The 23,996-nt window shown below is 50.5% G+C and overlaps 2 protein-coding genes and 1 pseudogene across 2 annotated transcripts; 1 reads left to right on the forward strand and 2 right to left on the reverse strand.

Moving 5' to 3' along the window:
• The first annotated feature begins 7,871 nt into the window (after positions 1-7,871).
• LOC117836975 (xyloglucan galactosyltransferase KATAMARI1 homolog) lies at positions 7,872-10,008 on the forward strand (annotated as a pseudogene).
• Positions 10,009-11,551: 1,543 nt separating this feature from the next.
• On the reverse strand, positions 11,552-13,400 carry LOC117835378 (xyloglucan galactosyltransferase KATAMARI1 homolog). Its single transcript, XM_034714740.2, has one exon. It carries the CDS (start codon positions 13,372-13,374, stop codon positions 11,815-11,817), a length of 1,560 nt encoding a protein of 519 aa, XP_034570631.2. The 5' UTR covers positions 13,375-13,400; the 3' UTR covers positions 11,552-11,814.
• Positions 13,401-15,739: 2,339 nt separating this feature from the next.
• LOC117840164 (xyloglucan galactosyltransferase KATAMARI1 homolog) lies at positions 15,740-17,893 on the reverse strand. The gene has a single exon (XM_034720625.1). The coding sequence runs from the start codon at positions 17,729-17,731 to the stop codon at positions 16,118-16,120; it is 1,614 nt and encodes a 537-aa protein (XP_034576516.1). The 5' UTR covers positions 17,732-17,893; the 3' UTR covers positions 15,740-16,117.
• Between the last annotated feature and the right edge of the window lie 6,103 nt (positions 17,894-23,996).

Genomic DNA, 23,996 nt, shown 5'->3' on the forward strand with positions numbered 1-23,996 from the left:
TGATTTTAAATTATCTATTCTTACACTATTGATATAGAAAATAATAATTAAGGTAGATACACATGATGTGTGTCGCCATTTATTAATACATAAAGGAAACGATAAGAATATAGATTTTCATGTTAAAATATAGTTCAAATTTAAAATTCATTAAATAAATTCAAGTGCATACCTGCAATGCAAAGTGAAAAAAAGAAAGATTATGAATGTGGAGAAAATGTTGTGCAGTTTTTACTAACTAAAGTTTATCAAAAACTAAAGTCTATCACAATTGATTGAAGATAATAATTATATATTTATATAAGTATTGTGTTATCATATTTAACAAATGAGAGAGAGTTCAAGAGAACAATTTTGATAGTAAGATATGTGCCCTTACTTTTTAAAAATTGGAGACTGTGCATTAATTTTCACAAGCGCGCTAAACATTCTCACAAAATTAAAAAATATTTAGGCATCAATTGTGTAGACTCTAATAATTATAGACATCGATCTATTATATTTTATAAAATATTACCCATCGGTATTATTGTGAAATATTCTAATGGCATATGTGGGTAAATTTATAATGGCATATATAGTTGGGTAATTTTTTAGAAAATATAATAAACCCTAACCAAGATTTGAATTCCGTGCGGACCCATCCCCAATTGCTACCGCGTGTCCACTCGAGGAATCCAACAGAAAGACTCTCAGCTCTGCATCAACACGTGCAGCTTGGACGGTTAGCTCCCAGGTGGAAGGCTTAGCTCTTTTTCCTCGACAAGAGCTGCTTGCATCTCATCTGGGGTCCACCTACTTGTGGTCGAGCCCGCCGACCGCCACCGCCGCCCTCCGTCATCCGCCGCCATCGTCCTCATCCGCGAGGGGCCACCACTCGTGCTCGTCATCTTCCGCTGCAGTCCTCCGTCGTCCGGCTCCGTCCGCCGCCGTCTTCCTCGTCCGTGAGACGCCACCACTCGTGCTCATCGTCAGCCACCGCCGTCCTCTGTCGTCCGCTGCTGCCATCCTCCATCATCCGCCGTCTCCCTCATCCGTGAGGGGCCACCACTTGTGCCCATTCCCTCTCCATCCGTCTCTCTTGCTTCTCCTGTTGATTGGCAGTCCGGAGTGAAAAAGTGCCCTGCTTCAACTCTTTAGATACTTGGTGCTGAAAAGGCACTTTCAGGTACTTCAGGAGTTGTTTGTGTATTTTTTAGCCTCTTATTGATTTCAAGATACTTGGATCCAGACAATTGATTATTGTTGCAAATATTCAAACTTTTCCCTTTATGCCTTTGAACTCATTTAGTTTGCTATTCTCTTTTCAATTGTAGAGCTCTGAAAACTCGTGGAAATACACCAAAGTATGACCTTATATTCCACTCATCATTCATTGGCCGTGCATAAGCTAGGAACAAGGGCTGAATGGCTCGATACCTGGCCAACAAGTGTTCCATTGCTTCACGTATTGATTGTTATTCAGGTCAGCTACAGAATTTGTTTGCACACTTTACATATGTTGACACCCTACTCTGAGACTCCTAACTGTTATTTTTCTTTGGATTCCAGAGTTGAATACATCCATTTTTGAACAAAACAAGTTGAGGAGAGACTAGACTTCTATGACAAGGGTGTTGCACCTCATAAGAACATTGATGTGATGAAAGCTGCCATCGAGGGTATAAATAGGAGGAAAGCTGCCATCAAGTTCCTCGACGAGATCGAGCTCACCACCTAGTTGGAAGTCATGTTCTTGGAGCAGTTCGGAGTGTAAATGTTTGATGTTGTAGTTTGTACTTTGTAGTAATCACAGATGTACAGAGATTTTTTGTTGACAAGATCAATTGTCCATGTAGGATCTGTGCAATGATATGTAGATGGCTTGACATGACCAATGTATCACCTTTTCTTTTGATATGAAATATATATGGATGTTTCAAATTTTGGAATGTGATGCATGTCGGCGTTTAAACCCGGCAACCTACCTAGGGGAGTACCTAGGATAGAGTTTTGGTTGGTGGGTGTTACCGAAATCAGGAACTCGATGGTGTACGTAGGCACGTGATTTAGACAGGTTCGGGCCGCTAGATCGCGTAATACCCTACGTCCTGTGTGTCGTTTTCTTGTATTGGATTGAACTTGTTTTGAGGGGGTCCCTGCCCATCCTTATATATCGAGGGAGCAGGGTTACAAGTCGGTTATCTTACAGGAATACTAGTTGGATTCGACTAGAGAGTCCTACTCTAATTGTTACGAGTATTTTTTCGAGTCCTCGAGTAGTTCCTGTCCTCCACATAGACTACGCTGCCCTGCACTGTAGTCTTCATATCTGACATGTCTTGGTGTGCAGCCTTATATACGGATCTGTCCAAACCCTCTAGTGGGCCCATAGATGTATGTACGACAAGCCACCGAGTATGTTTTAGTCAAATGCAGCAGTTTTGAGTACCTTCACAGGCTTCATCCGACTGGTTTTTAGTGCTCTCCTGTGTAATCTGTCAAGGTTGAGTCTTTAAGTGACTCGAGTACTACCATGCAGCTAGAATGTACTCGAGTCTCATTTGATGTTGTCTTGAATGTCTATCCTTGAATTCATATATGGAGGTGTGATGAAAATCGTACTCCATATAGAGTAGCCCCCGAGCCTTAGGTTGAATCGAAGAATCAGGCTGAGGGTCAATCTGCAACTTCATTATCTTTGCCTTGAACTTCAAAAGAAAAAACTTTCCTACTAACGGGCATGTGGCACACAGCCCCCGAGCCGTTACCCGACTAGTTTCAGGAGGTATAAGGGTCAACCAATAGTCATCGTGACCGTTTGCCAATAGTAACATTATCTCTTGTGAAAATTTTGGTAACTGACGGTCATATGCAAATTTTGCAGCTGGGGGTGAAAACATCGGGCCATTACCTCCGTTTACTCCGCCTCTATTATAAATAGATGGGAGAAGTTACTCCTCCCATTTACTTTGCCATTTGCATATGCTATTTGCCTTTGCTGAAAACCCTAGCCCCGAGCGCCACCGTAGTCCAATCTTAGATCGCCAACGCCGTCTCCCCCCTTTCGAGCCCCCAAGTATATACGCATGAAGAGGCTTGCAACAATCAGGATGAGGAGGAAAGCTGCTAGTGTCAAAGGTGCTGAAGGTTCCAAGAAGGGATCCAAAAGGGGGAAGGAGCCACGGTTGCCTCCGCCCAAGTACGAGAAAATGAACTAGACCGTGCCGCCAAATCAGGCCTTGGCTTGGAAGAGGTCCACCTTGAAGAAGGAGGAGATCCAGGCCCTGATGATGGTGAAGCTACTGAAGGACCAAGCAGTCGTAGGCTGGTGGTGTGCCTACTGTCGGTGTTTAAACCCGGCAACCTACCAAGGGAGTACCTGAGATAGAGTTTTGGTTGGTCGGTGTTGCCGAAATCAGCAACTCGATGGTGTACGTAGGCACGCGATTTAGAAAGGTTCGGGCAGCTAGATCGCGTAATACCCTACATCCTGTGTATAGCTTGCTCGTATTGGATCGAACTTATTTTGAGGAGGTCCCTACCCGCCCTTATATGCCGGTGGAGCAGGGTTACAGGTCGGTTGTCTTACAAGAGTACTAGTCAGATTCAACCAGAGAATTCTATTCCAACTAGGAAGAGTAGTTTCCTTGTCCTCGGCTAGTCAGTGATGTGTGAGGCAACTTCAGACTTGTGAACTAGAGGAAACATCCAGCAAAAATGCGAGAAGTCGTCCAAAATGACTAGGTAGTAGCGATAACTAGAGACGCTAGCAACGGGAGAAATCCAAACATCACAGTGAACTAACTCAAAAGGAGCAGAGCTGCGAGAGCTAGAATGTGAGAAAGGTAACCGCACATGTTTCCCTAATTGACATGAATGACATAGAGTGTGACTGTCTTTAATACAGGCAATAAATGAAGTCTGTCTAAGTGTAGCGATGGCGATAGGACCAGAGTGACTAAGATGGAGATGCCACAAACTGGAGGAGATGGCGAGGCCGGCGTGGGGCGCTGCAAAGCTGGATGCTGAAGGCATGGTGTAAAGATCGTCGACGCTATTGCAGCAAAGAATCACGCGTCTGGTCGGAAAATCCTGGACAGAAAAACCAAAGGCATCAAACTCTATGGTGCAGTTATTGTCCTTTGTAAACTGACGAACAGAAAGCAGATTACGAATTAAAGAAGGGACAACAAGGACATTGTTAAGGCGAAAGTGGGAGGTGGGGGTGGTGAGGGTGGAGTTGCCACGGCACGTGGCGGGAAGGGTGTGACCGTTACCGATAGTAATAGAGGAGTGAGAGGGAGGAAGAGGGGAAAGAATAATACCATCCAAAGACGACATGTGACCGGATGCACCCGAGTCAATGACCTAGCCGCCGTTCTGCAGCACCATCTGGTTCAAGATGGCAACCAAGCCCGCTTGGTCCCAAGTTTGCACCTGAGGGGATGCCTGAATGGGGACGTAGGTGGCGTGGGCCTGCGGAGGGGGGCTGAGGAGGCTAAGGGCGCCGGCATGCCAGCCCCCACCGCCCTGACCGCCGACCTGCTGGAAACCCGGGGCACCATAGGAGGCAGGCCCCGGACTGAAGCAGAACCACGGGCTGGTGGGCCGTGGGGGCCCGCGCCGCCCTTCTTATGCTGCCACTTATTTTTGCCGCCGCCGTCGCCAGTCTGGACAGAACCAGACGGCAGGCGACACCCGCCCCGTACAGCCGGAGGATGATGACGACGAAGAGTTCCTAGCGAGGAAGGCGGTGGAGTTGGAGATCTTCTCCTCGTTGGCAAGGCGAAGTTCCTTCAGGGCGAGCATGTCCCGCGCCTAGGCGAAGGATGGGAAGTTGGCGGTGGAGTTGGCGATGTTGTCGGCGGTGTTGGAGAAGCATGGGTTGAGGCCGCGGAGGAGGTTCAGGACAAGCTAGGAGTCCTGAATGGGATGGCCAACATCACGGAAGGCGTCGGCGAGGGTCTTCATGCGGCTGTAGTACTCGGCGATGAAGGAGTCGCCCTGTGTCATGGAGTGGAAGTCGTGGCTGAGGAAGATCGCCCGGGACTGCTTGTTGGCGTGAAAGAGGCCCTCGATGGTGAGCCAAAGATCCCGGGTGGTCTGATCGTTGGCGGTCATGGCAAGGTTGAGCACGGAGTCGTCAACGGAGCCGAAGAACCAGGAGCGGATGCAGCAATCCGCTTGATCCCGGTCGGGATCCTAGGGATGGGGCGCTACCGTACTGTCGATGTGCGACTTGCGGCCAAACTTGCCACACATGGACTTGAAGAAAGACGCCTACTTAGTGTAGGCGGAGGACTTCATCGTCAACATCATGGGAATGTGAGACTTGACAGAGACGATGGCGTAGGGGTGGATGACGGGTGGCGGAGCATGAATAAGATGCAAACCGCCAGCAGGGGGAGCGCCACCGCCGGCGCCAGGAGGGGGACCGGGGGGTGGCACAGGGGCACCACTGCCAGCGCCAGGAGGAGACGGACCAGGAGGCGGCGGCACAAGGGCACCACCATCGGCGCCAACTGGCGGCACAGAGCCATCAGCAAGGGCGGTGGCGTCGCCGGATACGGAAGAGTCGGAAGAGGAGAGGGTGGCCATGGTGTGCGGCAGGGAGGGAGCGCACGCGACAGGAGGTGCAACGGAGGGTGTGGTGGCGACGTAGCAGGAGGGGCGCCGCCCTAGGGTTACGTGCGCTAAGGAGAGGAGAGGAGGCCCACGACCTAATCTCATGATACCATGTAGAGAAGTAGATGGAACCACACATCCTAATCAGGGGGTGACCTCTATATATATGGCCAATATGGCTTGGAGTACAAGAAATACATCAAGTGTACAAGGAAAGGATAAATACATCATAATATACACATATACTTCCTAATAGTGATTACCAAAAAGTACAAACTACAACATCAAACTTTTACACTCCGGACTGCTCCAAGAACATGACTTCCAACTAGGTAGTGAGCTCGATCTCGTCGAGGAACTCGATGGCAACTTTCCTCCTGTTTATACCCTCGATGGCAGCTTTCATCACACCAAGATTCTTACGAGGTGCAACACCCTTATCATAGAAGTCTAGTCTCCCCTCAACTTGTTCACACAACTTCTTTCTGAAAATGGATGTATTCAACTATGGAATCCAAAGCAAAATAACAGTCATGAGTCTCAGAGCAGAGTGTCAACATATGTAAAGTGTGCAAACAAATTCTGCAACTAACCTGAATAACAATCAATACGTGAAGCAACACTTGTTGGCTAGGTATCGAGCCATTCGGCCCTTGTTCCTAGCTGATGCACGACCAATGAATGATGAGTGGAATATAAGGCCATACTTTGGTATATTTCTATGAGTTTTCAGAGCTTTGCAACTGAATAGAGAACAACAAACTAAATGAGTTCAGAGGCGTAAAGGGAAAAGTTTGAATATTTGCAACAATAATCTATGGTCAGCATCCAAGTATCTTGAAATCCATAAGAGGCTAAAAAATACACAAACAACTCCTGAAGTACCTGAAAAGTGTCTTTTCAGCACCAAGTATCTGAAGAGTTAAGGTAGGGCACTTCTCGCTCCGGACTGCCAATCAACACGAGAAGCGAGAGGGACGGATGGAGAGGGAATGTGCACGAGTGGTGGCCCCTCACGGATGAGGGAGACGGTGGCGGACGACGGCGGCGGCTGACGACGAGCACGAGTGGTGGCCTCTCGCGGACAAGGGAGACGGCGCCGAACGACGGAGGACGGCGACCGGACGACGGAGGACGAGTGGTGACCCCTCGCGAATGAGGATGGGGCGGCGGACTACGGAGGATGGCGGTGGCGGCCGGCGGGCTCGACCACAATTAGGTGGACCCCGCGTGAGATGAGAGCAGCTGGACTACGGAGGATGGCGGTGGCGGCCGGCGGACTTGACCACAAGTAGGTGGACCCCGCGTGAGATGAGAGCGGCTCTTGTCGAGGAAAAAGAGCTAAGCTGTCCGCTGGGAGCTGACCGTCCAAGTCAAACGTGTTGATGCAAAGCTGAGAGTCTTTTCATTGGATTTCTTAGGTGGACACGCGGCAGCAATCGGAATGGGTCCGCACAGGACCGTCCCCACGGAATTCTTTTTTCCGTCTTCTCGTGTATTTTGCCGCGCGGGTGCCGCGGTACCGTCCGGCGTCCGCGCCTGCCGTCCAGTTCAGACTCCAGAATGGTCACCGCAAAACGTGCAGTGAGGCACGCACACGCTGGCGCGCATGTGCCAATCTCCTGCCGGCTTTTATGCGAGCGGCCGCCTTCCCCACGGCCAGTCGGTCACACCGACTGCTGCAGTGACCCGTGAGCACTGGTCCCGGTTAGCTGGATCAGCTCCTCTTTTTGAGGACCAGCACAAGCAGAGAAGCAGTCCTTGAAAGCGATGCGCGCCCTCAGTAGTCACAGTCAGTACTGCTTTGCTGGACGTCCAATGAGGACTTTGGCCACCCTTTTCCAATTTTCTTTTCAGGATTCCTCGATGTCACATCAAATATTAGAAGATGATTAAATATAAGTTAATTATAAAACTTCGATGTCACATCAAATATTAGAAGATGATTAAATATAAGTTAATTATAAAACTAATTACAAAGACGGAAGCTAATTCCCGAGACGAATCTATTAAGTCTAATTAATTCATCATTAGTACATATTTATTGTAGCATCACATTATCAAATCATGAACTAATTAAACTTAATTGATTCGTCTCGTAGTTTGTGCGATTGATTTTATAATTAATTTATGTTTAATACTTCTAATTAATATCTAAATATTTGATGTGATAGGAATTTTACGAGCTCCAAGAACCAAACGGAACCTAATTTCTTGGCAAGGAAACGGGGAAACTGACAAATCTAGAGATTTGACTTGCTACTAGAACTACAATGATCAGTGCCGTTGATGCTTCCTCGTTTAATTACGCTCAACCCGGTACTAGAGCGCGCAGTCCGGTACGAGAGATTCCGTAATAATTACGCTCTTAGTACTGCAGATTCTTGAGAGCTGGGCTCCGCCGCAGATCGACTGCAAGCAAGACAACGGCTACTGTACTAGCTCCACTCCACCTGCGACTGCAAACCGATGAAGCCCACCACCCTCGGCCCAACCTTCCAGAACCCCGCCGCCGACAAGCCTGATGCCACCGCCGGTGGCGTGCTCTGGCCGTCCCGGGTATGCTACCTCGTCGCTCTCGCCACCACTCTCTGGGCCGTGGCATCCATTTTGTTCCCGCCGACGCCGTTCTCCCTCCCCCTGCTGCCCAGCGTCACCGTCACCCAGCACCCTCCACGCGAGCCGCCGCCGCCGCCGGTGCTCGCCGGGCAAGCTATGCAGGCGCCGTCCCCGAAGTCAAATCGAGCCGTGACGGCCGACCGCTGCGCGGGGCGGTACATCTACGTGTACGACTTGCCACCGCGCTTCAACGACGACATCGTCCGCGGCTGCCGCGCGCTCCGGCCGTGGATGGACATGTGCCCGTACATGCCCAACTGCGGCATGGGCCGGCCGCTGGGCGCCGAGGGAGGCGCCTTCCCGGGCCCCGGTTGGTACGCCACCGACCAGTTCATGCTCGACGTCATCGTCCGCTGCCGGATGCGGCGCTACGAGTGCCTCACCCGCGACCCCGCCCGCGCCGCGGCCGTGTTCGTGCCGGCCTACACCAGCCTCGACGGCGGCCGGTACCTCTGGAACGGCACCGCGACGCGGGACGCGCTCGCGCTGGACCTCGTCGCGTGGCTGTCGCGGCGCCCCGAGTGGCGCGCCATGGGCGGCCGCGACCACTTCCTGGCGGCCGGCCGGACCGCGTGGGACTTCCTGCGGAAGACCGACGACGGCGGCGACTGGGGCACCAAGCTGCTCCGCCTCCCGGCCGTCCGGAACATGACGGCGCTCGTCCTCGAGATCGACCCGTGGAACCAGTCGACCACCCTCGCGGTGCCTTACCCGACCTACTTCCACCCGGCGACGGCCGCCGACGTGTGCGCCTGGCAGGAGAAGGCGCGCGCGGCGGAGCGCAGGTGGCTCTTTTCGTTCGCCGGCGCGGCGCGGCCCGGGAGCAAGAAGACCGTCCGCGCCGAGATCTTCCAGCAGTGCGGCGCGTCGAGCCGCTGCGGGATGTTCCGGTGCACGAACGCGTCCGACTGCGAGTCGCCGGCGGCGCCGGGCGCCGTGATGCGCCTGTTCGGGAGCTCCAGCTTCTGCCTCCAGCCGCGCGGGGACACGCCGACGCGGCGGTCCACGTTCGACGCCGTCCTGGCCGGGTGCATCCCGGTCTTCTTCCACCCGGACTCGGCGTACACGCAGTACACGGCGCACCTCCCGCCGGATCCCGAGAGCTGGTCGGTGCTCATCATGCACACCGACGTGACGGGCCGGAACGTGAGCATCGAGGAGACGCTGAGCAAGATCCCGCCGGCGGCGGTGAAGGGGATGCGCGAGGAGGTCATCCGGCTCATCCCGAGGTTGGTGTACGCGGACCCGAGGTCGACGCGCGTCGACTTCAAGGACGCGTTCGACATCGCGGTGGAGGCAGTCCTCGATCGAGTGGCCAAGCGGCGTCAGGGCGATGTCGTCGACGGCGAGGGACGCTGATGGACCGGTGGCTGGCGAGGGGATCTCATCAGCTGTCTCGACTCTGCCACCGTCACGTGGAATCCCCTCATCGATGGCGACGTGCGCGCACGCATCTAGGAGCATACGGATGGCACTTCGACGCGTGTCTTCCTGCCATGCGGCATGGCTACCGGCGGAGTGGCGCGCTCTGCGGAGCAGCCCTGGGCATTCGTTTTTAAAACTTGGTTTGGTTTTCTCTTTAAGGCCTTCTTTTAGAAAAACATGATATTTTTGTCCTTTTTTTGCAATCCAATTGATGCGTATATTGTCATTGTGAAGGAATGACCTTATGCAAACTAGCTCTAAAGAAGATTTTTGTTTTCTCATGGTTGTTTTTTCTGCGGAGTAGTGCCTAACAGAATTGCTAACTACTGGCACAAACAAGCGGCTTGAGTTGGTTTACACTACGGGCTGTATGGGAGGCTTCACCCAAAATTGATGAAGCTAAAGTACTAACTTCATTCAGCTTCTAGTTTATTTTTACTTTGCTTTACGAAACAGTTACATCACACAACATGTGAAGCTAAAGTCACTATAAATCCTGCTAAATAAGCCCTGACTGACTATATAAATGGTCAGATCGGTTGCACGAATCAAGTTGGCACAATAGCCGACAAATTTAGCCTAGCCTAAGCTTGTACCGTCGCTAGGCACGCCGAATGGCCCAACCACGATCATATTCTAGCCAGCCTGAGTTTGTAAAACCAACCCCTCATTTTTCATGCTCGAGCGACCCGACATGTAGGGAGAGAGAGAGTTTGGCTTATGATAGATTTTATAAATAATTATACATTAAGTTTGAATTTGATTAAATTGAATTGCATACTTCACTCATGCCAAAAAAAATGAAGGATAAGATCAATCATGCACATTTTCTAAATTAATGCACAAATTTAAATTACTATATGATTTTTTGATGTGAGAGGAGAGAGTTTTGACTTACCTCTATGTGAGTTCAAACCGTCACAAAAAATTCGAGATTTTTACACAACTAGTTTAGCACAAAATATAGTATGTTTTAATAAGATACGATATAAATTGGTACTAAAGTCAGAATGACACAATATTAAGTCTTCGGTAGGACTCCCACAGAAGTTTTGGTCAGAAATAGCAAGAAATTGCTCGGCCGGTCCAAATGCAAAGGTTTGTTCTTTGTTTGTACCGCAAATTTATCCATTCCCAGGTTTGCATTGTTAACACTTGTGAAGCCATAGAAATCAACGTGTACGTTATTGAGCAAGGAAGAAGTGACAAAGAGCTACTCCCTCCGTTACAAATTGTAGGTCGTTTTAGTTTTTCTAGGTGCATATATATTATTATGTATCTAAATGTACTGTATATCTAAATGCATAATATTTAAATACACTGTATGTCTAGATGCATAATAATATCTATCAACCTAGAAAAGTCAAACCGACCTACAATTTGAAATGGATGAAGTATTATATTAAAAAATTTACTCAAGCATCGTGCGTAGAGGTATAGCTTGTACTAAAAAATTTTGCTATATAGGGCACGGTAGATCTTCAAGCTTTGGATCGCGTGCTCGGCCTAGCGCCCGACCGGTTGATCGAGTTGACACATCACTAACGACGGTGTTGAACGATCGTAACACAGCACGATCGAACGTACACTGATGATGCCACGCGTTTGATTAGAGGCAAGATGTGTCACGTGCACCATAGACAGGGGCGGATCCAGGGCCCGGGCTGCAGCCTGGGGCGAGACTATGGAGTCCCTTTAACCTATGTGCTATTTAGCCTAACAAAATGAGGTTTAGGAGACAAAATTAGACTATTTTAGGTGTGATTCAACAGCTCAGCCCGGGGCGCAGCCCCGTTCTGGATCCGCCCCTGACTGGCCATAGAGGTTCGTTGTTGAAGTTCGGTGGCTGCGTTCCAGGTGCCAACAAATTCAAGCAAATGAACAAAATCGTGCATTGAGGATTTAAAATCGCATAGTTTTGTGCACACATTCGAATTTTGGCGACCTTTAATATCTGAACCAAAGCCTAAAGTACAAGAGAGAAAAAGAAGACTTCTCGAGGCTCCCGTGCTCCTGACTCCTACGGTCATAAGGTCTAGGGACAAGCCGAAGATCCCCATGCAAATGCTCCGGAATGCCATGACAAGAAGGCAGCTCCATACGAGTGCGTCCCAAAGCCACCGGTGCATCAGCGTTCCGGCCCCGACGCCACCGGCGCGTCCCTCAGGACACCCGGCCAAAGACCGCGCCCCGGCGCCGCTTAGCCACCCGATCAATGACCGCATCCAAGGCTATATCGAACGCGTCCTTGAAATCCAGGCGCGTCGACCTCGGGTCCGCGTACACCACCCTCGGGATGAGCCTGATCACCTCCTCCCGCATCGCCCTCACCGCCTCCGGCGAGATCCTGCTCAGCGTCTCCTCGATGCTGACGTTCCGGCCGGTCACGTCGGTGTGCATGATGAGCACCGACCAGCTGTTGGGGTCGCTCGGGAAGTGCAGCTTGTACTGCGTGTACGCCGAACCCGGGTGGAAGAACACCGGGATGCAGCCGGCCAGGATGGCGTCGAACGTGGACCGCCGCGTCAGGGTGTCCCCGCGCGGCTGCAGGCAGAACTCCGAGCTCTCGAACACGCGCGTGGCGCCGCCCGGCCAGTAGCAGCTGGCGCCGCTGCCGCAGTCGAACAGGTTGCAGCGGCTCGACGCGCCGCACTGCCGGATGATCTCCGCGCGGATCGTTTTCTTGCTCCCGGGCCGCGGCGCGCCGGCGAACGAGAAGTGCCACGGGCGCTCCGCCCTCCGCACCTTCTCCTGCCAGGCGGCGACGTCGGCGGCCGCCTCCGGGTGGAAGTACGTCGGGTAAGGTATCGCGAGGCTGCTCCAGGTCCGAGCCTCGCTTGTTCCGAAATTGTCCCGGTCCCACGGGCTGGTCTCCAGGATGAGCGCCGTCATGTTCCGGATGGCCGGGAGGGTGAGCAGCTTGGTGCCCCACTCCTCGTCCACGTCGGCCTTCCGCTCCAGCTCCCACGAGGTCCGCCCGGCCACCATGAAGTGATCGCGGCCGCCCATGGCGCACCACTCCGGGCGCCGCACCAGCCACTCGGCGAGGTCGAGGGCGAGCGCGTCCCGCGTCGAGGTGGCGTTGAAGAAGTACCTCCCGGCGTCCATGGCGGCGTAGAACGGCACGTAAACCGCGGAGGCGAGGGAGGGGTCGCCGGTGAGGCACCCGTAGCGCTTCATCCGGCAGTGGGAGATGATCTCGAGCGTGAACTGGTCGGTGGCGTACCAGCCGCGGGCCTGGAAGACGCCGCCCTCGTCGCCCAGCGCCGGGCCCATGCCGCAATTGGCCAGGTACGGGCACATGTCCATCCACGGCGAGAGGTTCCGGCAGCCGCGGACGAGATCGGCGTTGAAGCGCGGTGGCAGGTCGTACATGTAGATGTACCGTCCCGCGCAACGGTCGTCGGCCGGCGCCGTGACGCTCCGGTTCACCGCCGGCGCGACCGACGCCGGTGGCTGCTCGGATGGAGGGCGCCGGTCGACAGGGACGACGCTGGACAGCTTCGGCAGGGAGAACGCAGCTGGCTTGAACAGCACGGACGCGACGCCGCCGTCGCTGCCTTGCATGCAGGAGTACAACACCAGGGCCCAGAATGCGGTGGATAGAATGACGAGGTGGCACATCCGGGGTGACCGGATCACGGCGCCGCTGCCGGCATCGGGCTTGTCGACGGCGTCCATGGCTTTGTTCTGGAAGTTTTCAGCGACGGGGGTGGGATTCATTGGTTTGCATGTGTTGTTTGGTTTCAGGTTACGCACACTCTGAACGTGTTCCCCATGCTACTACTAGATTTAGATATGCAGGAAGTGTCGATCTGCATCAACACTATAACACGTCAGTGAAGTATACAAGTTGTGAATGTTACGGCATTGACTTCACTGGATCGCGCGCTCTTCGTTCTTTAACAACAAAGTCGGCAACGAGCCAACGAATTGTATGACCCTAATCCGTCCTAGCATTTGCAGGTCCACTGAAAATAGTAACACATTGACAAGAATTTGCAGATTGCCCAGTTTCTCCTAAACTAATTATCGGTGCAAACAAGCATCAAGAAAGTTAATACTACCGGAAACAGAAATATTCCTATGAGTGCAGTGTGGAATTTTTTTATGGTCAGGGACTCAGGATAACCTGTGGGTGCACAAAAAAAAAAGGCTTGGAGAGAAATGAATTTTCAAAACACAAACGGAAATACACAATCTTCGTTGTCATCCGGGGCGGAGCTACGTTGTAAGTTCTAGTGCGACCGCACTCAGAAAAATTTCATCTGCCTCCTATCAAATCTAAAATTTCCAGGAGCAGAGCTACGTTGTAAGTTCTGGGTGTAGCCGCACCCAGAAAAAATTTACCTATCTCCTATAAAACCTAAAATTTCACAATGTTTACTTAACTATCTACCTATCCTATGAAGGTGCCACACCCCCTCACTTTCCTCTAGCTCCGCCCCTGGTTGTCATTAAACACATAGGAAAAATACCACCCTGATATACAACTCCAACCTCTCCTGGCTCTTCTATCCCAAAGACCCAAACCATATCCTGCTCCCTCCCATCTTGTATTCTTGTATCGGGCTGGTCACGGTGGTGCACCTCCCTAGCCCGTGCTCTTCTATCCCAAAGACCCAAACCATATCCTGCTCCCTCCCATCTTGTATTCTTGTATCGGGCTGGTCACGGTGGTGCACCTCCCTAGCCCGTGCTCTTCTATCCCAAAGACCCAAACCATATCCTGCTCCCTCCCATCTTGTATTCTTGTATCGGGCTAGTCACGGTGGTGCACCTCCCTAGCCCGACCCAGGCATGCATCTTCTCCACACAAGTTCGTAGGGCTGCTTATCGACAATAACCTTTTAGCAAAACTTCAAAAATGGTGTCAGGAGAGCTTTTTACGCAACTTTTATGCTTTGATTTTCTAATAATTTCTCAGCACAACTTTGCCTTGAGGATAACTTCTTATGGGGAACTTTCTATGTTTGTAAACTTTTATAGCCAGCCAATGCACATAAGTTTTTTTTGCTAATCAACTTCTCTGATAGAACTTGTTCAAAAATAAGTTTTCGAGTGGAGTAATTTGGACTCAAGTATACAAAGTCTGTATAACCTCTAAATTATTTTTTGGGTTCAATTTACTCCCACAACTATATCAATTGTCCAATTTACCTGTTAGTCAGGTTTGTTTTTTTTTGTCCACACACAAGTGGGAAATTAAGCTAAACTTTTTAGGGTGATAGCAAACATGTATAATATAAGTTAAAAATACATTATGAATCTTATAATTATTTTGAAGGCTGGACCATATAATAACAAGTTAATCATTAGGATATATAATTGTACAAAAATTAATGATGGAAAATCCATATATTTAACAGACGTTCACTATCATCCTACACAGTTTAAACATAAAACTTCACTTGTGCATAGAGAAACAAAAATTACAAATATGGTCAAGGGGGGCAAATTTGTCCGATTGATGTGATTGTGGATGTAAATTAAACTAAAATGGTTTATAAGGTTATTCGGACTTTGGCAGAGTAATTTGAAATGTATTCTATTTGAACCGTCAACTAATTTTATTAAAACGTATAATCTAAAAAAATCGAAAAGTTTCCTAAAAATTTTTTGTTTAGAAACAAAAGTGGAAAAGGGAAGGGAACGAATTGTGTTGCTGGTTTGGGTAGCTTGGGTGTTTGGATACGAGCTTCTAAAGAGGGTCACATCGGATGTTCGGACGCTAATTAGGAGGACTAAACATGAGCTAATTATAAAACTAACTGCAGAACTCCTATACTAATTCGCGAGACGAATCTATTAAGCCTAATTAATCCATCATTAGCAAATGGTTACTGTAGCACCATATTGGCAAATCATGGACTAATTAGGCTTAATAGATTCGTCTCGCGAATTAGACTCCATCTGTGCAATTAGTTTTGTAATTAAACTATATTTAATACTTCTAATTAGTATCAAACATCTGATGTGACACGTACTAAAGTTTAGGAGGGTGTATCAAACACCCTCTGAATTATATAGTAGGGGCAACGAACACACGTGGGTAGCAAAAAAAAGAAAGCTCCGACGCTTCGTGAAAGGAGCACGAGCACCCTATGGTCAGACCGAAGTACCGAACCGATGCAAGCGGATGAACAGAAAACCGGAATCCTACAGTAGCAGGTTGAATCATGCATAGGTTCCTGTCTGAGCACCATCCGGAAACACATTCAACTTCAGCATTGGAACCAAATGGTTTTGGAGTGCATAGACTCCAATGCCGAGCTACCACGCTCGTTGTGATGCCCACCTAGATTCGTAGTGCAAAATTTCTGCGTGACAAAGAAATCAATCATGTGCAGGACAACGAAGATTACACTTTGACAAGGCAGCTGATGGGTGCAGTCATGCGACTCTAGAGCCTTGGGCAGATGCAAGGCAGACGATGAGACAGCAAGCCAAGCCAGCCGCCGGTGCATCAGCGTGCGTCGGCGTCTCCCCGCCGCCGCTTGGCCACCCGGTCAATGACCGCCTCCACCGCGACGTCGAACGCGTCCTTGAAATCGACGCGCCTCGACGTCGGGTCCGCGTACACCACCCTCGGGATGAGCCGGATCACCTCCTCCCGCATCGCCTTCACCGTCTCCGGCGGGATCTTGCTCAGCCTCTCCTCGATGCTCACGTTCCGCTCGCTCACCTCCGTGTGCATGATGAGCACCGACCAGCTGTTGGGTTCCTTGGGCAGGTGCAGCGTGTACTGCGTGTACGCCGACCCGGGGTGGAAGAACACCGGGATGCACCCGGCCAAGATGGCGTCGAACATGGACCGCCGCGTCAGCGAGTCCCCGCGCGGCTGCAGGCAGAACTCCGAGATCTCGAACACGCGCATCACGGCGCCCGGCGACTTGCAGCTGTTGGCGTCACCCTTGCCGCTGCACCGGAAGAGCTTGCAGCGGCTCGACGCGCCGCACTGCTGGAAGATCTGCGGCCGCACGGTCTCGCGCTGCCACGGGTGTGGCGCGCCGGCGAACGCGAAGAGCCACGTGCGCTCCGCCCCGCGCACCTTTTCCTGCCAGGCGGCGACGTCCGCGGCCGCCTCCGGGTGGAAGTAGGTCGGGTAGGGCACGGCGAAGTTGGCCCGGCGCCACGGGCTGGTCTCCAGGACGAGCACCGTCATGTTCTGGACGGCCGGGAAGTTGAGCAGCTTGGTGCCCCACTGCTCGTCGACGTCGTCGTAGCGCCGGAAGTCCCAGGCGGTCCGTCCGGCCACCATGAAGTGGTCGCGGCCGCCCATGGCGCGCCACGGCGGGCGCTCTGCCAGCCACGCGACGAGGTCGACGCCGAGCGCGTCACGCAGCGAGGTGCTATTCCACATGTGCCTCCCGCCGTCGAGGCTGGCGTAAAAGGGGACGTACACGGCGGCGGCGAGGGACGGGTCGCCGGTGAGGCAGTCGTAGCCCTTCATCCGGACGTGGAAGATGAGATCGAGCGTGAACTGGTTGGTGGCGTACCAGCCGTGGGGGAAGAAGACGCCGCCCTCGTCGCCCAGCGGCCGGCCCATGCCGGAGTTGGCCAAGAGCGGGCACATGTCGTAGAACCGCCATAGCTTCTTGCAGTCGCGGACGAGGTCGTCGTTGAAGCGCGGCGGGAGTTCGTACATGTAGATGTACCGCCCCGCGCAACGGTCGCCCGGCGGCGCCGTCGCGCTCCGGTCCAAGTGCGCCGCGGCTTCCACCGCCGGCGGCGACCGTGCCTGCACGGAGAGCGCCGACGGCGGCGGCGGCTGCTCGGGTGGAGTGCGCCCGCGGTCGGCTGTGTTGCCGGACAGCAGGGGAGGAAGGGAGAACGCCGCCTGCTTGAAGAGGACGGACGCCACGCCTCCGCCGTCGCCTTGAGTGCTTGAGTAGTGCAGGAAGAACACGAAAGCCCAGAAGGCGGTGGAGAGGATGGCGAGGTGGCATATCCGGGAAGGCCGGAGCACGCCGCCGCCGCCGCTGTGCTTGCCGGCGGCGCCCTCGGCATCTTTCTGCAAGTTTACTTCGAAGCTGGTGGTGAGCTTCGTGGCTTCATCGGTTTGTATCTGGCTAGCCATGGTTTGCAGTTTTCGCACAGATCGCTAAACGTCTTCCACTTCTACGCACATGGTGCTTGCTACCGTATGGGGAGGGTCTGTGATCTTAATCTAGTATAACCGCTACGATTAATCTTGTGTTCCCTGAAATTAACACAGAAGCGCTACGATACCGAGAGAGATGCAGACAACAAAAGATGGGTACAGACGAGACCAACTGGCTACCGTGGTCAATGCTTCGACTACTTACAAGTTGTGAGTTTTCTTTAACACATTACACATGCATGGCATTAAAAAACTGTAGAGATTTGTCTGCTCTTGACTTTCCTTCTATTCTTGTTCTTTGATTCTTCAAAGGGATCAACGAAACGGTATGCAGAGAATCCATCCTTACAAGATACAGTATTATTCAGCCTGCTACATGAATTAGAGGAAAATATTTTTGGATTAGGGATAGTGGTGGAGCCAAAATCAAAACTTATGGGGAGGGGCTTGCTTCTTCCTCCTCCTTCATCTCCACCTCCTTTTCTTCTTTTTTATCTCTTCTCCTCCTGCTGTAGGGGGCTAAGGGGGTGTTTGGATATGAGGTGCTAAACTTTAGGAGTGTCACATCGGATGTTCGGATGCTAATTAGAAGGACTAAATATGAGCTAATTATAAAACTAATTGCAGAACCCCTATACTAATTCGCGAGACGAATCTATTGAGCCTAATTAATCCATGATTAGCACATGTTTACTGTAGCAGCACATTGTCAAATTATGAACTAACTAGGCTTAATAGATTCGTCTCGCGAATTAGATTCCATCTGTGCAATGGGTTTTGTAAATAGTCTATATTTAATACTCCTAATTAGTATCCAAACATCCGATGTGACGGGTACTAAACTTTAGGAGGTGTATCCAAACACCTCCTAAGAGCCCCCTTAGCGCACCCCTCCCTTGTATATCCGTCGGAATGGAAGAAGGGAATTTCAGCCAACGGCTACTCGTGGGGTTTAGGATTTTGGTGAAGAGCGTGGAGTCATTGGTCCATTTGAAGAAGAAAGCTTTGAGATGGTCAGTTGGTGACTGTGGAGAGCACAAGGATTTGGAGCAGGAGGACTTCTGTTCATGGTAGTCGATGTAGCAAGGAAGAAGGTAATAATCGATTGACAACAAGTCATTCCCATGTCTGTTAAATTAAATTGAGCTTTAGCCTACGCCTGTACAGTAATAATACTTTAACCATGTGCTCCTTTGTCCACAAATATAGCTTTTTTTAGTTTTTTCAGAAGTCAAATATTTTAAACAATGACCGTTAATAGAAAAAAATATAAAAGTTACTAACGTATAAATGACCAACTAGCATAATATGCAATTCTTTCTGTCTGAAGTAATTTATTTTTGTAGATATTATTGATTAAAGTGACGTATTAAAGACCGTATTTTAACATACGAATCTCGGTCAGGGTCTCGGGCCATTCTCGAGTTGTTATTGAGCCACGTCGCTCGTTTTCCCAGTTGTTGGATCTCAGCCTGCGCCGTGCTCTAGCCGTTGATCTCGGGCTTGGTTACTCGACGTTTCTCGAGAGCTCTCTGTTACTTTCCAGGCCACAGCCGCGGGCGGAGAGCTCGAGCTCCGCCATGGCCTCGGCCCTCTCCCTCCGGGAGCACCGCGCTGCAGCTGCGGAGTAGACGCCACCAAGCGCGGACTTTGGCGAGAGGTCCTGCTCGTGGCATTTTGCGTGAGCGCGACTCCGGTAACCCCGGCGCCCTCTCACAGTATTGGTGGGCCATGCGCTTGTCCCATCTCCGGCGGCCGGCGGCAGCGCCACGCGGGGCTCGTTCGCTTAGGTGCATCCCGCCGCATCCATCTCGCTCTCCCATCGTCGCTGCGCCTAGACAGCATGCGCTCAACCTTCCCCGTATACTCTCTTCCTCCACTGCTGTGCATGTATCTAAGCTCTTCCGTCAGTGATGCTGTATAGGAGGGAGTTCAGGAGTACGCACACAAGTTATTCGACGAAATACCACTTCGATTGAGGTAGCAGGCTCAGGACATCTAAGCCTCAAAGTCGCTGCTACAAGATTGTATCCTGCTGTTTGGACCCAAAGATTTGCATCCTTGTAGACTTCAAAAAATTTCTCAATCAAATTGATAGTTTGATATCTCTACTGCAGATCATTGAAATCATAGCAATCAGCATGTCCATTGTCTTGCTCGGTAGATATCTCAACAGATCTGCGCACGGTTATATTAGAGGTATGTTTAAAGTTTCAAATATTTTTACATGCAAGATTTGTACTTTTATACTATGATTAGATTAGGCTTTGATGTGCCTAGCTAAGTTGTTCCCTCTGGCAAAGCTAGATTTCATTGCGATTAAGTGATTCATACATGAAGGCGTAGACAGTAGGATTTGGATTAACAAATGAAAGAGATGGACAAAGAAACATGGTAGTGTATATGAATATGTTTGAGAAACCTGTTCATCTTAAACATGTAAACTATCGTACTTCTCGAAAGTTATGGTAAACAAAGCTGTTGTCACAGGTACATTTTCAATGGTCAAATAGTGCATTTCCCTGAGCTGTTTTCCTCTGATCAAAATAGTTTAAAGGGGCTGAAATTCGAAAAAAAAAGAAAAACAGTTTTCACATTGTACTGGCTTACTGAATTTTTATTTCTATTAGACATTGGCACCGTCGGTTCATCATCCTTCAGATGCTACATAACGTGCTGATTGCTAATGAGAACCCATCCAGAACAAAAAAACGATGTGTATACTATAAAGCCAGACGATATGAATAATCGATGCTGCTTTCAAATGGACATGTGTTATTTTAAATATTTGGCTACTGCTAGAGCCCTCAGTAACTATGAACAATACATCAATTGGTGGTCTCTCAAGTCAAAGCTTCGTGTACGCCACGGTCCCCCTTCAACGATGGTAACTCATACCCAACACTAGTAACGCCGCACCATCTTTCTAGTCAATATTCTAAAATGCTTATGTTTGTGAACGGAACGAGTATAGCAGAACGGTCACCGGTTCACAACAGTGCAATTGGTACTCGATCTCCTCATTCATGCATGCGCAGCCCGTTGCACTTGCGCGCATGGTTTTGCCATAGGGATTTAACAACACGTACGTCGAGTTAGCAAATTTTCTTAGGACTTAGTAAGCTGTGTCAGCTTGGTTTTTTCATTTCAAGGTGTCACTGACACTCCATAATTACTGCTCTGACACATGGAAGAAACTAAACTATGCACGCCGTAATTACTGCCGGCTGGTGAGCTAGGTTGACAACCCCGCGAGCTACGCCGACGTATGTGCGCTCCCGTGGGATCACTACACAGATAGAAATTTGTGGTTACCAAGATGGTCAGTCTGCCTTCATTCGGTTGTTAGAGCAACTTCAAAAATTCCCTTTAATTACCCCAAAACTTTTTTTGAGAAAAATATCAAAACAGAGACTCCAACAGCTCACCTATTCCTCCCGTATAAAAAGAGTGACACGAAAAACAGCTCTGTCCTCCCACAAATTTCCGCGTATCCATACCTCCCCCAATCGGCCTCCGGGTACTCCTTTCTCGCGCGCAGATCCATTGCCATAATTTTTCCCAGTTTCATGGATAAGTTTCATCGGCTCATAATGAATCTGTTTTGCCTATTTTCAACTATAGCAGCTTTGCCGGACGGTAAACCGGAGGGGCGACGGGATGAAGGACCGGCGGCGGCGCTTGGAGGGTGACGCGAGGAAATGGGGGGCTCCTATACATCTTGTGGAAGGTGTATAAGAGATGTAATTATAAAACCCACGAAAGCCTATTATAGCACGCTGCAGCACAGCCCAACAATCGTGCATCAAAGTCCACCAAAATCTATTTAACTGAAAAATATTGTCAACATTTTTAAAAAAAGTTGGAACAACATTTTTCAAAAAAAATTGGACCAATATTTCTTGGAAAAAAATTGAACCAACATTTATTCAAAACCAACATTTATTCAAAAAAAGTTGAGCCACACATTTCTTTAGATAAAGTTGAATCCAAGATTTTTTGGAAAAAAGTTGCACCAACATTTTTCAAAGAAAAGTTGATTAAACATTTTTTCAACCTTTTTTCTGGCTTCGGCCGTCAGCGGCAAGCGTGCTGGGGTCAGCGAGGCGTGGCGGTGCGGGGAGGCGCGGTGGTGGTGGGACCTGCGCAGGGGGCGGTGGCGCAGGCAGGGGAGGGAGTTAGGGTTTAGGTTTGATGCATGTGAGGGACCTCATTCCTTGCACGAATCTCAAATACTGGAAGGCACAATGCCTTCCTATCTTCTGGAAGATGGATAGGTTTTCCGTGAGGGAGGAGTTCACATGAGGTGTACAGAGGCCGGCCCAACTGATTAGCCCATTCATGCTAATGTTGCATGAGGGATAAGGGTACCCACGGGTCCCCACTGACTAGGATACTGGTCGGCCCTGACAGGCAGGCCCGCCTAACCACGCCGTGCGGGTCAAGGCATGAAGATTGTGGAGAACAAGCTTGGAGGTCGGGCAAACGGTTCTATCCGGATATCACGGGATATTTGTTGTAAACCGACTCAGATTGCTTTTTCATGTAACAATCAACTAGAATTAGATCCTATCTGATTGTAACCCTAGGTCGTGAGCCTGTATAAGGCGGCCAGGGGCGCCCCCCCCCCCCCGCCCCGAGGGCAACGAACCTCAGCTCGACTCTTCGCATCCCATACTAGCAATACAATCCAACAGAACATAGGACACAGGGTATTACTCTCCGAAGGCTCGAACCTATCTAAACCTTGCGCCCCTGTATTACCATTCGAGCTCTTGGTCAAACGATTTCCCCCGCCTACAAACCTACCACCTGGGTAACCCCTGGTGGACTGCCGGTCACTAAATCCAATAGTTAGCGCGCCAGGTAGGGGTGATCATGAGATCCTCCCAAGTGAGCTTGATGGCAATCATCAACAATGTCTCCTAGAAGATCGGGTGAGTCGTTCCTAACCTCATGGTTAGATCAACCTGCTATTTCGAGTTCTTAAATCGCATCTTAGTTTTGTTTTCTAAGTCGACACCTCATCACCGCGTATAAGATTCTCCATCAACGCCGACCTACATCAATATCCGGCTGAGTCTGTCTACGTTGAGCGGCAGCGCAAGACTCTGAGCCGGCCCTAGCTGTTGACTAACACTTGGAGGACATCGCTGTGTATTGTTGGTATACGCTGGAACCCGCGGTGGCCGGTACAAGATACGGGCCCACGGATGCAGCGTCGCCACCTCTCCCTGCAATGTGCGCGCCGGTCAAGATCTTGTGGAGTTCGAACTCCACCGTCGCGTAAAACATGGAACAGTTTCCCTTCCTTTTTATTATCGGGCTTGCTAGCGTCCGGACGTCCGGCGGGAGCAACTCCTGTTGCATCACCATCCGTTTTAAATCTGACGGCTACAGTAGTACCATAATAAATACCACTAATTATCCGACATTCTATTGCAACATCAAAACAAAATAGCTGCAACATCAAAAATATATGGTTGTAACATGAAAAAGATGCGAAAAAAATAGCTCAATATAAACATAATATTCGTGAGGAAAAATTCCCACCGCAACATTGAACACATGTTTCATGCAACATTTCTAAAAAATTATCATATGTTGAGTTGGGGTTGAGCTCGTACGGGAAGAAATATTGCAACATGAAAAATTGACAGATGAAACAACAAAAGCCAACTATTGCAACATCGAAACATCTCAGAAAATCAATCGTGCAACATCAGACGATACGTTCATCCGCAACACCCGTGCGCATCTACAGCTTTTGCAACATCCAATAATCCCTACTGCAACATCGTGAGATACCTATTGCAACATGGCAGTCGGGGGGCTATCTTCATATCTAGGCTCCTATGGCCATCAGTGCTGAAGATCCTGCTACGGCTGCTGCCAGTGCTGGCGTGCACGGTGATGCTCAGCTACGGCGTGTCGGCCTTGGTCTCTTCTTCTCCATCCTCTCCGTCACCTCGATAAGGCCCTTGGAGCGCTACCCCCTATCAGTGGGAGGGAGGGAGAGGAGGAGGCGCTGCTGGGTAGAGCAGTAGGAAGCAGAGCAGGTTGGGGAGGAGCCCTCGCGACGGCGAGGCACCCTGGCCAGCGGGAGGGACAGAGAGGAGGAGGGCACGGCCGGGTAGAGTAGCAGGAAGCGGAGCAGGCTGGGGAGGAGCCCCCGCGACGGCGAGGCACGAGGGATGGAGAGGAGGAGGGCACGGCCGAGCAGAGCAGCAGGAAGCAAAGC

Source organism: Setaria viridis, chromosome 9 (genome assembly GCF_005286985.2).
Source record: "Setaria viridis chromosome 9, Setaria_viridis_v4.0, whole genome shotgun sequence".
NCBI lineage: Eukaryota > Viridiplantae > Streptophyta > Magnoliopsida > Poales > Poaceae > Setaria > Setaria viridis.